The 17213-nt window shown below is 39.3% G+C and overlaps 1 protein-coding gene across 21 annotated transcripts in view; it reads left to right on the top strand.

The window, feature by feature from the left end:
* The window catches only part of JAKMIP3 (Janus kinase and microtubule interacting protein 3), a 170286-nt gene that overhangs the window by 108785 nt on the left and 44288 nt on the right, over positions 1–17213 (top strand). For 7 of the 21 annotated variants that reach the window (XM_042460001.1, XM_042460000.1, XM_042459992.1 and 4 more), the window contains 7 exons: positions 1688–1807; positions 7312–7458; positions 9413–9544; positions 10429–10464; positions 11072–11131; positions 12017–12145; positions 13657–13785. In XM_042460001.1, coding sequence (XP_042315935.1) covers positions 1688–1807; positions 7312–7458; positions 9413–9544; positions 10429–10464; positions 11072–11131; positions 12017–12145; positions 13657–13785 — 753 coding nt within the window. The remainder of the gene's footprint in view (positions 1–1687; positions 1808–7311; positions 7459–9412; positions 9545–10428; positions 10465–11071; positions 11132–12016; positions 12146–13656; positions 13786–17213) is intronic. The other 14 variants (XM_042459998.1, XM_042459993.1, XM_042460003.1 and 11 more) reach the window with 6 other exon arrangements.

Below are 17213 nucleotides of genomic sequence, written 5' to 3'. Positions count from 1 at the left end.
GCCATGCTGCTTACTAATCCTGCTGCAAGCAAACACAAAAGTGAATTTATTACTGGGAAAAAATGGAGTAAAATGCTTATTTCCAGAATGATGTTTAGACATCATTGCTAATATCAAGAGAGTATAGATGGGGCCAAATGTACCATGATGTGGCAGAGTGAGGCTGCTGTCTCACGTTTAGACACTGGGTATGGAGTACAATACTGAGGAGATGGAGGACAGATGCAGTTTATCAGACAGTCTTCTGTCTACCCCCAAATCTGTCCTCTCAGAGACAGCTGCCATTGGACTATGGGAGATATTACCCAAGGGCTGCCAACCAGTGGGGACCATTATTCTGCCATGCGCCATGTCCCTGCTATGACAGACAACAATAGCGGATCTCACGAAAGGAACAGTTAAAATTCTTACTTTCAGGCAGTATGGTGTGCCCCTGTCCTGCTGCTACCAGTGTTGAACTGCAATTTAGCTGCCATGTGGAAACAGGGCCAGAACACCATTTTTATCCCTTGCCTCAGGTTAAAAAATTATCCTGGCCAACCCTGAGCACTGATCACTACTTTTTGATTTTCACTAATACTCTCTAGAAAGCAAATGAGACACCAGCTAACATACTCTTTACTGTTCCTTTCATGCTATGCAATTTCTTACACCATTTAATCTAAATTCACCTCTTATACAGGCTCTCTGTGTAACTGTGCCACTCTTCCAGCTTCTGCATTAATTTGCTAAAGACAGATTTTTCTCTGACATTGGTTAAAGTTCTTTTCATTGTTGATCCTCATCAAGATTTCTTTTGTAGTGCTGCTTAATTTGAATTGTAGATTTTTTTCAAAAACATAAGCACAGAATCCTTTCTCTTCTTTGTTTCAAGCCTCTCCTGCACCTGTTGAATGAAGAATTCTGGCAATGTTGAGTTTCATTAGGCCAAAGATACTCATTTTTTTGCTTGAATTAAAGTGTTTATAATCTATATAGATGTATGTTTCCAAAGAAATTAAAATAACAAATAGTCAGTAACAAAAATGTTGAAAAAGTTGTTATAATATTTTTAACCCTAAAAATGAAGGGGGCTACTCTTGTATCTGTATTCATTTTCTATTTGAGTTAAACATTTCACATATGGATTGATTAAAAGACAATCCTGTGATTTTCAAGCAATCCATTAAGCTGTACAGATGTACAGTTCCATGCGAAACAGAAAAATGCAATTGTAAAATTGCACATATTTACTACATCTTATATTTCAGTGTTTTTAAATGACTCGCTTGTTTAAGCACTTAAATTCAACAGTGGCATGTATAGGAAACATTGTAGTAATTTCCAATGTTTTCTTTCATATTTCCATCTTTTCTTCCTGTGCCCAAAAATAAAGTCAGTCTTCTCAGAAAACATAGCATTTGTAATTCTGTATTGACATATGCATACTTCCCTTCCTTCCTTCCTTCCTTCCTTCCTTCCTTCCTTTCTTTCTCTTTCTTTGTTTTACATTTGCCTCCTCTTACATATCTCCTTTCTTAAATTTCTATTGGCCTTATATTCCGGTATTGAAGCACAAATTACATTTTTTTAAGAATTAGTTAGGAAAAGATGGATTCCAAAGAGGAAGAAGTTGTTTTGGGGGGGGGGGAGTCTATAAAATATATTTTCTCTGTGAACAGTTATTTGCAGTTGTTTTTTGTTTTAGGAACAGCAGTTGGATGAAAGAGATGCTCGGCGCTTCCAACTTAAAATAGCTGAACTAAGTGCAATCATCAGGAAATTGGAAGATCGGAATGCATTATTATCAGAGGAACGGAATGAACTTGTAAGAAAGCATGTGGTATTTCATATTTCACCAGACTGTGTAATGGAGATACAAGTTATTGTAGTTGTACTCAGAACTACATCATTTATCATCTATAGGATGTCGGAAGGGTGCAGCCTCCTATTGCCCCCATTCTTTTTTTTAAATAAACCTTTTAAAAATGTTCATGGGAATGAGGCAGTACACTCTCACTATGTTTCAGGCCCAGGAGAGGCTCTTCTACACCCAGGACAGGACCTTTATTTAACTGGAAGTTGGCAAGAATTTAACTTTTGATATTTGGGAACTGCTAGGGAGAGACTGTGAAGAAAGGATGCATCAGAGGGCTAATGCATTCCCCTAAACTCAGAGAATAGTCCATTCCTGTTTTAGTGCATTGGGATTGTAATTTTTTTTGAAATAACATTTAGACCAGAGTATATCACTTAGATATACTCTGGTCTACATTTTAGCAACACAGATTATGCTGGAAGAACAGCAGAGACACTTGTGCATTATCTCATAATTTTTCCTAATCTATTGCCCTCCTGCTGTTTCCCATTGCCCTGCTTGTCAGCCATGTTGGCTGTATTTCACTGAAATTGTTGCCCAAAATATGTTGAGCCACTACTCTGCAGAAGGCTAGAGACCAACCTGTGTTTTTGTCTGGATCTTGCTCAGAACTTTCCATTGTATATACCTAAATCAATAGATTTTTTTAAAAAAAAACATAAGGATAATAGAAAAGTCTACTGTATTAGTCCTATTCAAAGAATCAAAGAAAATCCCAAACCACCCAAAGGATGGTGCTCAACATAATACCTTTACTAAAGCAACAGAGCTGCAAAGAAGGTTCAGTAATATTCCATAATGTAAAATACATTGTAAGAACAATGGAGGCATTTAAACTGAATTTTTTATACATAGAGCAGTAGGCTGCACCAGCAGTAAAAATATTTCACTGTCAGAATATTGGAATAATCATGAACTGTGAAGTACCTGTAACTATAGAAAATTACAGCGCATAGCAAATTTTACAGAATTATCAGTATAGCACATACTATGTGAACAGTATATTTACTGTATTGCACAGCTACCTGATGAAACAGCTAACTTTTATTGCTGGGATTTTCTCTCATTGATTTAATCACATGAAAATCTTCCCACTTTTTTGGTGTTGCCAGTCTAGTTTTGAGGCTGCCTCTCTTGATGTCTCAGGCAAGCTGATGTCTCTAAACTCACCATGAGATTTAGGTACCTCTAGACCCAGATCTGTTAAGAAGATACATCTTTTGAGTGGTTCACTTCATCACATCAACATATAAACAAAGAAGCAATGCCTACTAGTTTTCAGTATTTGAAAACACAAATATTACCAATGTTTAAATATACATTTGAATGTAGATAATAGAGATTCTGGTCATAAATTAATAAAATCACCTTATGTTTTATTGCAATAAACAGTTGCTGGCATCCTTTTCAGTAAATTATGATGCAGTAAGGGGCTTGACAGACCGCCCCTTTCCTAGCTGGATCGGGACCGCAGCAACCGCATGCCATGGCCCTGATCTTGGCCTTTCGAGGGCACGAAAAGGAGCTGCAAAAAGCAGCTCCTTTTTGTACCCTGAAAAGGGTGCCATAGCCACACTGCTGCAGCTTGGTGGCTCTCCTTTGGCAGTGTGTCATATGGACTCAGTGCCGGAGGAGTGCCATGATGATGTGTGCCATGTGGAGCGGTGTGCAGTGCCATGGCGCCCTGGGGACAGAGTCAGGGTGTGCATCATCTAGGTGTGATGCCCTGACTCCACCCCATGCTCCCCTTAATGGCCAGTCTGAAGAGGGCTTAAGTCTACTTGCACCATCATAATTCACTGTGATGACTACTATTGACAACAACCAAAAGTTCTCCCAAAACCCACCTTTTCTGCAGTGTTGCTTCCCAACATTGCCAATTCTATGTTGCTGGACAGTGAAGAGATGAGCAGAGATGCATCCAGCTCTCTCCAGAAGATGCCTTTCCCAGCAAATCTAACTACAGGAAGAGAGCTGGAAATGTCTCTGTTCATCTCCACACCCTCTAGCATCATGGAACGGCCATGTTTTTTGGAGGAGGTTTGCTGCTTAAAAGGTAGATTTGGGGGATAGTATTAGGAGACTTAGCTAGTTATGTCTCTGTAATTTTGTCTCCTCCTGAAGGATTTCAATATTTATTTATTTATTTATGTATTCATTCATTCATTCATACAGTAAACAGAGTTATTCACTGCATTTCAGTTGCCCAGCAATGTAGAAATCTACTACAATAGCAATGAGCAAGAACACTTGCCTGGATTCTAGAAAAATCACCATTTATAAAGAAAAGATGTGCTTGGCTGAATTTAGGCATCATATTTGCATCTGCGAGTGACCTATCTCTACAACCATCTGAAAGCTGTGTACTGTACTCATTAAACCCTGAGCCTGACTCAAGCAATGCTCAGAAAAACCACTTCTGACTGATAATGCATCACACCCTTTTTTCTAATGGCAATTTCATAGCCACAGAGAGTTCACAGTAACTTTTTGGGACAAAGAAGTTTCACATTTTCTTCAACTGTCTGGGATGAGATATAGTTTGAAAATGTCCTCTTATGGTCTATTTTGTGTCAGCTTTACTAGGCTTACCCTTTCTTAACTTAGTATTTATATCCCATAGATTTTAATGTGCACATTAAATCTTAAGGCTGGTGGAAATGATCATAGAATATAGGAGGCTACCTTATGTTGGTCAGTCCTCCAAATGATTGGAACCTGAGTTCCAATAATTTCTGGCTACTGATCATGCTGGGCAGGTCTTTGGAAAAACTGAGATCTATAATTACTGGAGTGCCAAAAGTTGAGAGCTGTTGTTGTTGTTGTGCGCCTTCAAGTCATTTCTGACTTATGGAAACCCTAAGGCAATCCTATCATGGTGTTTTCTTGACAAGATTTCTTCAGAGGAGTTTTGCCATTTCCTTCCCCTGAGGCTGAGAACCAGTGGACTATTTCTCCATCTAGGCCAGTTGTTTCCTGTGAGTGATGGCTTTTGAGAATCTCGTTACTGGCTAACCAATCCCTTTTTAACTGCCAGAGATTTAATACAAAATTTTTGAATACAAAGCACATTGGCTTTCCAGTTGTTTTGGCCCATAGTTCCCGTCTATGTTTCCCAGGTATTCCATTTTACACAGGATGTCCCATATTTGGGACTTAAATTCTGGTTTTGTACATTTTGAGGGTTGCATGGGATACCCCATATTTCATATATCTTAACTTAGTGACAAGAAGCACCACCCATGCTCCCAACAGACAAACCCCTGAGCATTTAGTATGGAGCCAACAACATAAGAAAAATTGTATCCATCTCTTGAAGAGTGCGTCTGGCACATGCCATTTGTCTGCTTCTGCTGAGCAGAGCACTCACACCATGCTCACTACAGAAAACAGCCCTAATCTCAAGATATCCTGCAACTATACTGAGATTTCTTGAGTTTTGAGATTCCCACAAGCTTTGAGATCTTGTGGAATGCAGAAAGCTCGTAAGAGGGTTTCTTCTTGTGAGACATGAGATGGTTGTGTTTAGACTTGCCTCAGGTGCTCCTGCATGATGTAGTGGTTTAAGTACTGGACTATGACCCTGGAGACCAGGGTTCAATTCTCCTCTCAGCCATGGAAACCCACTGGGTGACCTTAGGTGAGTGACACACTCTCAGCTCCAGAAAACGCATTAATACGTTCACTTTAGGGTTGCCATAAGTCAGAAATGACATGAGAGAACAACAACAACAGGTACTCCAGCTAGTTTTGAACTGGCAACTGGCTGTTCCATGTTGCTGTTTCAGAACCCTGGCTACTCTACTCCCATCACCCTTACCTCATCTCCCATCACGATCACCCTCACAGTCCCTCCCATTGGTAAGGGATTGTGGGTTTAATAATCTAAAACTAGTCTGTTTCCCCTACCCCTGATGTAATACATGCATTATGCTGCTGATTTGTGCTTCTCCTTTGTCAGGATCACAGTCAGTAAAATTGCTAAAGGCTAGCATTCCCTGATGTAATTGTGTTCAGTTTTGCAGAGTTCCACTGTTGGCATTTTCCTTCCCATTTACTTGTTCAATGTGCAAAATGCTACCACATCCCTATAAAAATCTATTTAATGGCCAGTTAATGGCATTTGCTTTGGCAAAACAGATATTTCACAGAGCAGTTGCAATAAAGTATGGTGGCATGTTGGAAAAATCCATATAGATTAAATTTATAGAAGATATTAGAAGCAGCAGTTCCGCAGTATAATCTGGTGCTGCATATGGGGTTTGCATATTAGATGAAGCAATTGTGAGCACAGATAGCCTAGGCACTTGGCTTCTTTTCAGTTTCCTGAAGAGCGTTCCAGGCTTGCAACTGAATATTTTCCACAATATGTTTCTTTCACAAAACAACAAGTCAAGGATGTCTTTTAAAAGGATAGTATTGATTGTCATTTATCATCCAACATGACTTTCCTTGAGAACAAAAGCTGAGGCCAGTCAGCTTGAATGTCACCTGTGAGAATAAATAAGCCTCTCACCTGTAAAATAAATTGTGGAAGCAAAAATCTCCACCATATATGGTAAGACACAGGACTTGGAGAAAATCTTGCATTAAAGATACCAGGATTGATGTATTCATTTTAATATGCTTTTTTTACAGTCTTAAAGGGTAAAATATAAAATCTAAGTTGCTTGGGTCTGCTGGTATGTTTGACTCTTAAAAAAAAATACAGAGCAAGGTTGGGAGACCTTCAGCTCTCCAGATGTTTATGAAATGTCTTGGCTCTAATGTCAGTGGGGCAACAAATCTGCTCTGGATTTTAATCTAAACTTTCCAGATGCTCAACCCAGGATTGCCACTTTGGATAGTTCTATTGAAGTTTGGAGTAAGCCAACATTGGATTCACCATCCACTGACACCAGAGTTGCGAACTGGTATTCCCATCATGTGAGAAAAAATGGTCCTTCTGACAGTCTAGCTTCAAACAGTTTAGGACATGGGTGGTTATTTGCAGATCCTCCTAGAGCTGCACCTATGCCATTTCCTACTCATCTGTAGATGTCCATAGGTCTCACCTGCCCATTTTTAGGAAACTGAAAGTGTGTGGGAGGGTTTAAACAAGGGGTTTAGAGTTTAAACAAGGGGCAGGGGTGAGGTGACTTTTATAAGGATAATCATCCCACCAGAAGGCCTCTGGAAGAATGATTTGTTATTTCCAAGTAATATGGGGGAGGCAGTGGGGTGGTGGTGGAGCAGGGACCTCAAAGTGTCTCACAAAAGCCTCCACTGGATTACAGTTCGTTATTGTAAAGTTTTGCTTTAGGTCTTTATAGATAGGAACTAGTAGATTCTCTATGTGTCAAGTATTCATTCACCATACCCAACAATCTAAAACCCCTTCAGGTAATCATGGGTTTGGGGGCAGCAAACATATTTGCTACATCTGTGTAAACATTTTCACCTCTGTTTTTCAGCTGAAACGTCTAAGGGAAGCTGAGAGCCAGTACAAACCATTGCTAGACAAAAATAAACGTCTGAGTAGGAAAAATGAAGATTTGTCCCATACCTTACGTCGTATGGAAAATAAACTAAAATTTATAACACAAGAAAATTTAGAAATGGTAAGTTTTATATGGTAATATACATATAAAGGAAGTGTGTGATTTTTTTAAAAAAAATAACTTTAAAATATTTGAAGTATGACTCTTTCAAATGTTGAAGATGTTTTTTATTATCTTACTTCTTTGACACCATGAAGCATCATCCTCACACCAGTTCAATACTTTTGTTTCCATATTACCCATTCTAGGGATGGGATGGGATGAGGAGGGCAAGAAGCATCTGGCATTCACATTGGAATCTTTCTAATTCCAAAATACCAAAATATTCTCTCAATTCAGTTAAAGATAGTAATCATTATATTGAATTATAAACAGTGATAATTTTGCAGAATTCTTGCCTATTTGACCCAGCAAGTGGGAAGCAGTTTCTCACTCATGGAAACTCTGAGGAAACCGGAATAACACATTAAAAAATGGGATGCAGATATATATCCAGATTCACAATAGTAAAACTGAGTTTCATTATTATAATAAGGTATTGGTTTTCTATTTGTTTGTTTGCTTGGTAGAATATATCAGTGAGGAACATCATCAGCTCACAATGTCTTGAGCACTTACTGTACATACTCATGTATAAGTCTATAAATTTTAGTCAAAAAACTGGCCCAAAAATTAGGTTGATTTGTCCACAGGCAAATGTGAGAATTGTATAACTTTTGTCAAAAAAGGAACCATCTACTTCTTGCATTAGAGTGGCGAAATGGAAAACAGTAGTGGTGGCAGCTCTTTGGTACTTCACCTCAAAGGAGTGCTGAAAGGAATCAGACTTGAAGGAACTAAATAAGACATTTGTGTATGTTTGTCATTTTTTCTGGATTAAAATCAACCAAAGTTTTCACATTAATAATCACTGCTAACATAGTTGCCATTTTCTTTGCTTTGCCTTTTCATCCTTTTTGATGAGTGAGTTCCCTTAGCCCCACCTGTGCCTAGCTGGCTCCCCAAACATCTGAAAGCTACAATTTATTGTAGTTCCCTCTTCATCCATCCAGCCTTTAGGATGAGCACAAACAGTTAGGTCGATCAGAATTTTGTAAGTTCTTCCGCATCATCTTTCTTTGCTTCATCCTTTCCATCCTTTGTTATGTTCCCCAAGTTTTACCTTTGACTTATCCACAAGTCATAACAAATCCATAATTTTGGTCCTGAAACCTGCCCTCAACATATACATGAGATCAATTTATAGTCAAATATATATGGTAACTGCCCTAATAAATAGTTTAAGTACCTGCTACAGGAGCAGTCCTTTTATGCTGATTCTTCTTCTCTTGTAATTTGATAATGATCTCCATTCATGCTACATAATTTGGCTTGGGCTTCACATTTACATCCAGACTGGATGATCTCCCTGTCCAGTGTTGTTCATCATGACAGTATGAATATATACACCAGTGTACAGTCTCTTCCGCCCCATGCTTTAGTCTTTAACTGCTTGGACAGAATCACAGCTTCATTTGGAAAATGAAACTAAGGCGGGATATAGACCGCCATTTAGTACGTATTCTATATGTACTAGGGTTAGGAAGGGGCGGTGCTTCCGCACCCCCCTAACCCTAGTACATATAGAATACGTACAAGATGGCGGCGCCCTGTTCATACGGGCACTACCATCTTTACGTATCGGACGCTGTGCGTCCGGACGTCGCGCGGCGTCTATGACGTCGCGAGTCCACCCCAGGCGCCTCGCGACATCATAAAGGCGCCGCAAAAAGAAGCTCCAAAATGGAGCTTCTTTTTTGCTCCGCGCGGGAGCCACGTAGTTTGGCTGCTGCGGCTCGCTCACGTAGCAAATGGCGCCGGCGGGAGATCACTGCAAAGCGGCGGTCTATATCCCACCTCAGTAAATTTTGAATGGGTGTCAGTTTATGAGTTGCCATTTACCTGAATAGGATGATATAATGCTTGTTGAAAAACTACTGTAATCATTTTCTTAATGTTTGTTATGTTACATTAGAGACAAAGGGTGAGGACAATAAGAAGACCAAGTTCCTTAAATGACCTTGATCAAAGTCAAGATGAGAGAGAAGTTGAGTTTCTGAGACTACAGATCATGGACCAGCAAAACATTATAGATGAACTTTCAAAGGTAACATAAGCTTCCACCACCATCGCCACCACTAATGAGTAAGGCCATCCTCCCCTTGTTGCCATATGGTATCACCTGACCCTGATCTTCTATCTTTAAAAACAACCATTGGAATTGGAGTTATGTGGGAAGACAAGAATAGGTGTAGATAGGTTTACCAGTCATAAGCTTACATTGAGGCTCGATTGGATAATTCATCATAATTGCCCCCTTCACCTCCCCTTCCTCCTTATCCCCCCTTGAATTATTTTATTTCTATAGCACCATGAATATACCTTCCATTATTCAAAAATAAAAGACAAACAACCCTGTCAACATGTCAAACATTCTTCCATTATAATCAAAAATGGGGAGAAAGGGTAGTAACTTTTACAGCTTATACAGCGGGCTCCATTGGCTTAAGCCCCATTGGATATAATGGGGCTCTTGCTCGCACTGCGGCCATGCAAGTGTGCCATGGGTGCGCTTACCATTATCCCTTTTGGCGAGCAGCTTCAGCATAAGCTGAAAGCCGCCTATAGGGAGCCCATGTATGGCACAGGCTCACTGTACTTAGAAGATGGCTCAGCAGAATGATCTAAAACCTGGCAGGATTCTCACCCACATACCACTCTGCTGCTGGCATAGTACAGGCCTCTTACAAGGAGGTTGTATAATTACTTGAGTATCATTAAGAAAGGGACCATGATTTCCTGGAATTTGAGAATTGCTCTTTCTAATGAAATAAGCCATTGTTTTTTATATTTAAGAATAGAATGATCAACTGAAAAAGATTTTAATATCTAGAACAGATTGCACAATAAAAATGTGCCAGAAGAAGTTGCTCAAGAAAACAAGGAAAACATGCATGCATATAACATTTGCTTCTAATTCTTTTAAACCAGACTCTAGAAACTGCTGGCTATGTGAAGAGTGTAATAGTAAGTAGTGGATTTGTTTGCTTTCTCTTTACATCTGTGCTTTATGGATACTCTCTGTAATACTGTATAGCTCAGCCATAAAGTTCAACAATTGTATGTATTCAGGCATATAGACCTGCCAGTCTGGAAAGGGCTACAAGCCAACCAGAGCCATTGGCGGCTATCTGCTTTCCCTTGCCAGAGAGGGAGGGACAAGAGAAAATAAGGTAGCTCTAGTTGGGACCTCTTCACACAGTGGTGGGGCTGTAGGGTGGCATTTCTGCTTTTTGCCCTGGGCTGCCAGTCCCTAAGTTTTGCTGCTGCATTTATTAATACCAAAGTAATTCTAATGAGCATCACCTGTTGAGGGTGGATGGAGGACTGTGTGTCTTGAAAGTAAAGCTAATGGAAACCATGCTTCTGAAGTTTGAAAATCAAACCTTCAGTATTGGTGTCTTTTGATAATATTCTGGTTTTTATCACAGATTATATGTGCAATTTGAATCTCCAGTTCCATTTTGATTTCACATTGTGTGTGTGTGTGTATGAAAGACTGCTGATTCTTAATTTTTTACTGGAATTCAGGCCCACTTTGTAGCTTGCAAATGTGTTTCACTTCTTTTGACAGGAACGGGATAAGCTTTTACGGTACAGGAAGCAACGAAAAAAATTTGCCAAGTTTCCCAAGGTAAGAAGATATATCAAAAACTGTGTATTATTTTAACACATATCTAAGAGCATCAGAAAAGCCTTGATGACAAGTCAGTGTGTGAAATTTTGCCAGGCTGCTCCTTTTTTTTCATTCCTATTTAGTTCCTCTCCCACAGTCTCTTTATTTCCACTGGTCCTTTGTGTTCTCAAACAAAGAATTTTTCTGACCTACATCTTTGCTCAGTGCCTCTTTCTCTCTGCTCTCAGACTATTGAGTCCAATCTTTCCAAAGCCCACCATATCTTTTTTTCAGCTCACTGTCTTCTCTGCCCCTTCCTTTAGCTAACCTGCTTATCATCTCCGTGTCTCTGCTTCTTTCAGCAGCCCAGCAGGTATCCCATGAAAGATTTTTCTTGCAACTCACACTAACCTTCCACTTCTTTCACTGTAGCTGCATTTTGACAATACAGTATTACTAATCCATCCCCTACCTACATTTGGGACAGTCTTATGTGATAGGACATAGACAGTTTTTATCCCATGACATAGATCTAGGAAGAGGTTTACTACCATTTTTTATGTCTGCATCTCCAACATACATCAGGTTTAAATAATGTTTTACTATATTAGCATTAGGAAATGATCAGGAAGTAGAATTAACCATGGATTGCACCTACTATATAATCAGTGTGTACTATAATGCACCATTAACCTGCTGCAGTTTTTCACATGTTACCGTATATCACTATCAAAAATAGAAGACACTTGCAAAGGTTAATTCAATAGTACTGCAAATCTTCATGTGAAAATGCATGTAAAAGGGAGTCTAGTCATTCTTTCTAGTGAGATATGCTTGTTTACTGGGAGGGGGTTGCCTTTGCATCTTTTCGCTGTTTGCATTTACACATTGTCATTTGATCAGAAGCCAGTTGTGGAGACATTTTTTGGGTACGATGAAGAAGCTTCCCTTGAATCTGATGGCTCTTCTATCTCATATCAAACTGACCGAACAGATCAGACACCCTGCACGCCCGATGATGATTTGGAAGAGGTAAATTATTAGATGTCTAATGTGTGAATTCAAACCATAAAACAAGAGGGGATTGATGTATACTAAGTAATGAAACTTGCTTTTTTATACTTATTTATTAAAACATTAATAGTTCAATCTACAAAGAGATCAAAGAAGTTTTCTACAGATAATAGATAGTTTGTCAATCCTGGGACAGATTTCATGAGTGGGTATTTTTAAGACATCTATAGAATACTCATTTTTTTCTTCATGCATTTGCTGAAACGATTGAGCTTTATAATCAGTAGGCATCTGTTGCATTGGTCTCCAGTCCATGGACACTTATTCTACAATAAATCTATTCTTCAAGGTGTTCTTTTTGTTTTGATTAAGTTTCCTTGGTTTGGCCACATGTAGTGGGTGATTTTAAAAGAATGGTGCAAAAGTAAAGCTGTTTTTATTCAATTTTACACCATTCCTTTTAAATCTTTTTGGGTGATTCTCACAGCACAGTGAGGCAGAATTGCTGAGGATTCTGGCATACTGTGAACAAAGCCAGTGTGTGCTGTTTGATGGCTCTGCTTTGGCTCCTGCTCCCAACAAGACGGGCTAAACAAACCAAGAAACATATGCCTGTAATTTGCTTAGCCCTATGTCCATTATGCTTGGTTTATTAATCCACTAACAAACTGGGATCTGAAGTTAGGATTTACTCTTGGTTTTTGACTATGGTTTGTTAGGCGACAAATCAAATCAGATTCTGATTCAGACATAACAGTAAACTTTCATGGATACAATGAATACAGTGGCCTCCTTGCATTCCCTCAGTGGGGAGTCTGGACAACATACGGCCCAAAACCCATTCTGGTGCAAGCAGACAACAACCAACCCGCTCAGCACCAGAACCAGGTTTCTCCCCTCTTAATCCAGATTTTTAAAACTCACAGGTTGCTCTGGATCTTCCAGAAAAATCCAGAAGCTTCCATTGTGATGTTGGGTGGCTGTTTGAAACATGTCCCACCATGCTGTCCAACATATCTGACACTTCCACCAATCATTGGCTCTGAGGCCACAATGAGATACCTAGTTATATCACCATCACTGGGCACCTTGTTTTACCTCAGAGTGAAGCAACTTGTGATGGTGGCAGACACACAGGGCAGCTCAGTGGGATGTGCATGCAGTTATCCACTGGGCGTCAGAAAAGAGGGCTTTGCAATGGAGGAGGGTGGGGACAGCTCCATAGGCAGGATACTACAGAATACCTCATGCTGATATAGACAGGGCTGAGCAGTACATACTATTAATCTTGCTCATTCATGATAGGTCAGAATTCTGTCCAGTTTTGGCTTAGTGTGATGTGATGCTAGTATAGATACTTCATAAAACTGTGGTTGTGCCCATCAGTATTTCAAAATCATTTTTGCCAAAGTGTCATTTTATAGAAGAAATAGTAATGTCCATAAAAGCTATTTGTGAATGCCATTTATTTGCATTATCAGAAGAGTTACATATCTAGTTCTTTCTAAAGTGTTCTGTTTGTATTTTAGGGAATGGCAAAAGAAGAAACAGAATTAAGATTCCGGCAGCTAACAATGGAGTATCAGGCACTACAGAGAGCATATGCTCTGTTGCAAGAGCAGGTTGGAGGAACGTTGGATGCAGAACGAGAAGTTAAGGTCTAAATGGCTTATATTACATGAAAATAAAGGCTTATAACAATATTATGTTTTCCCATATTTGAGTGAAAAGACATTGAGCCTTGTCATTCAAGGGCTATTAGTATGGTAGGGTAGTAGCACACTTGCAAGACCTTCTTGCAGCATCCCTATACACCTGACTCTTCTGAAGACCTCTTCATTTTTATCACTGAGGTGTGAAAAAGATTTGTAAGAGCATTTTGGCTGATGTATCCCTACAAGACAGATAAGAAAAAAAATCACTTTATTTCCCTTTTAATGCAAAGATACCTAATTTTGAATTTCTCAGTCAATAGTGAACACAAATATGCTCCCAGACAAGAACCAGACAAGAATCCAGTTGAATCATGATTCTAAATTGAGATGTACATTTATGCAGATCTTAGCAAGGATGTTGTACAGATACAGATTATTTGGCAACATACCAACAAAAACATAGTCATTTTCTTATATCTTTACTTTTCTGAATTTTGAAATCAAATTCTTCTATGGGGGTGGGGGTGGAATGGGAAGCAAAGTTCAGAAATTCATGGACTAGCTTTAAGCTAAATTTAGAACTACAAAATCTACAAAGTTTTGGATGAAATTTGTTAATTGAAAAAATGAGAAACTAAGGAGAAACTACAAATGATAGATACATCCATTCCTAATTTCCAAAATCTCCCTAAACCTTAGTGAGAAATGTGCAGAGGACAAGAATCTTTCTGCTCAGGGATGTTAAAAGTGGTGTTTCATCTGAGTACTGCTGTCCTCTATATAACTTTAATCTTCATGTTTGCAAGCAAATTCTTCCATTGGGCTCTAGTATGATCACCACAGAGACTTATTCCTTTATGTGTGAGAAAGAATGGATACACTTGCGGTCCCAATCTGGCCTTTGTGTGGCACAAAAAGGAGCTGCAAAAAGTGGCTCCTTTTTGTGCCATGGAAAGGGTGCCATAGCCACTAGTGCCACAGCTTTTTGATGCTTCTTTGGTGCTGCGTCATCTGGATGCAGCGCTAGAGGAGCACTGTGATGCTGCCCACCATGTGGTGTGGTGTGTGGCATCACACCCGCATAGGGGCAGAGTTGGGGCATGCATTGTGCAGATGCCACGCCCCCACTCCATCCCCAGGCTGACCTTTATTGGCAGTCTGTACACCCTGTAAGTTGTTAAGACAACCCTAACTTGGGGTTTTCTTGGCAAGATTTGTTCAGAGGACGTTTGCCAGTGCCTTCCCCTGGGGCTGAGAAAGTGTGACTTGCCCAAGGCTACCCAGTGGGTTTCCATGACTGAGTAAGGATTCGAACCCTGGTCTCCAGAGTCATAGCCCAGCATTCAAACCACTAAACCACACTGGCTCTCTAAGTAGTGATTGTAAATACAAAACAATTATAGTTAGGTAAGCTAGTAAAAGATTCCAGCCCTGATATATTATTACTTGTAGCTGACTATTATTAACTAAGGCTAGAGTTCTCTGTATACTTATGTAGGAAGTAAATATTATTGAATGTGATGGGACATGAATTCACATTTGTAGGATTACACTGTAAGTACAGTGCACCTGTACCATACGTGGGTGCACCACACGCGGCTTTCAGCTTATGCTGAAGCCGCGCCATTGATGAAATATTATTTTAAGAGGTATTTGTGTGGGAGGAAATATGACATTATCTGTGTTATGTGTATTCCATAATTTTTGCTGCACATTTATAATGTACTATCTCCAATTCAAAACTCAGCTTTATGGTCTATCAGTGTAGCCACATTTTCCACTCCTGTGCTAAAGAAGTAGATTACTAGGGAAACCAAAACTAGCATATGTTTTATTTCTGAACTCTTCATCAGCTTGAAAAAAATGATATATGACCAAATGTTAACATTACTATGGAACTTCTCAGCAGTATCCTTGCATATAAAGTGCCAGCAAGCATTTCCTGAAATGATGTTTCTGAAAGTTTTCATTTCAAAAAAGATGTATATTCCTCACAATACTCTGAATATTTCAAGTTCTGTTTTGCCTTTCTTGAAATCACCTTGTAAAGACAAATAACAATACCTTATTCAGGCCTTTGCAGTGTACATATGCTTTTGATTGCCAAAGTACTTTTTTAAAAAACAAAACGTGATACTGGTTTCAGAGCCTGATGGGACCGTATTGCCCACTTTCAATGGATGTCTAAGGGTGCATCTACACTATAGAAATAATGCAGTTTGAGACCACTTCAAATTCTGTAGCTCCATCCTACAGAATCCTGGGATTTGTAGTTTTGTGAGGCACTGACACTCTTTGTCAGAGAAGACTACAAATCCCAGGATTCCACAGGATGAAGCTACAGTGCTTAAAGTGGTGTTAAACTGCATTATTTCTACAGTGTACATTCACTCTAGATTTGATGCTTACCCAATATCCAGGGTTGAGATGTTTTCATAGCAACCAGCCATGGCCAGGATAGATCATAACTTCCCATATTATCCTGACCAGGGTCTTGGATTTTCACGAGAGGCCCTTATGTTTGTCCCACTGCCATGAAGATGCAAGACAGGTACATAATGGCGCCACAGAAAGAACCCGCTTTTTGCGGGTTCTTTTTGCCGCGTGAGGAAGCCGCACCATTTGTCCGCCGCAGCTTCCTCATGCGGCAAAACAAGATGCTGGCAGACCGCCCTTTTGGGGCGGTCTGTATCCCGATAACCTTTTCTATGATTTAGCTATATTGTACCCTTTTTAATTTCTAAGCCACTGTGAGTCCAGGGGAAAGGCAGGGAGAATATAAATAAAGATGAGGGGGAGGAAGATGAAGAAAAAGAGAATGAAGATGAAGAAAAAGAGAATGAGGAGTAATGGCAGTTTACCACAATCCTGCCTCTCATGATCCAAAGAAATCTTTGCTATCTCATGAAATATCAAATGCAGAATTTGGTAACGTTACTTTTTTAGACTGCCTACAGCTCCCAGAATTCTCTAACCAACTGGGAGTTTGGGGTAGTTATGGTCCAAAAATGTAAATTTTGCAGGCTCTCATCCCAACAAAATGCAATAGGTAGAGATTATTCAGGAATGTAAATGCAAAATAAACTGATCTGGACGAATGGCGTAAATTTGAACTCAATCATCCATTGAAATCAGTCATCTATTGATTTCACCTTCTTCCAGTGGATGACTCTTACAGCTCAAAAACATATTAAATGCATTTTTAGATACATATTTGGAGAATAAATACAGGTTTAAAATATACAAATACGTAGATAAATGCAGAACGTTTGTGCATATTTTTTTAAAAACAAAAACAAAATGACAGTTAATGCAGTAATGCAATTAAACAAATCAGTCCGTGAATGCATGCAAAAATAGTATGACTAGGACTAGGTATGTTTAAGGATTTAGTTCAATCTGCATTTTTCAAGCCACCTAGCATAATTTCA

The sequence above is a fragment of the Sceloporus undulatus genome, chromosome 3 (assembly GCF_019175285.1).
Source record: "Sceloporus undulatus isolate JIND9_A2432 ecotype Alabama chromosome 3, SceUnd_v1.1, whole genome shotgun sequence".
NCBI classification, from domain to species: Eukaryota; Metazoa; Chordata; class Lepidosauria; order Squamata; family Phrynosomatidae; genus Sceloporus; species Sceloporus undulatus.
This window is presented reverse-complemented; position numbering and strand designations above follow the sequence as displayed.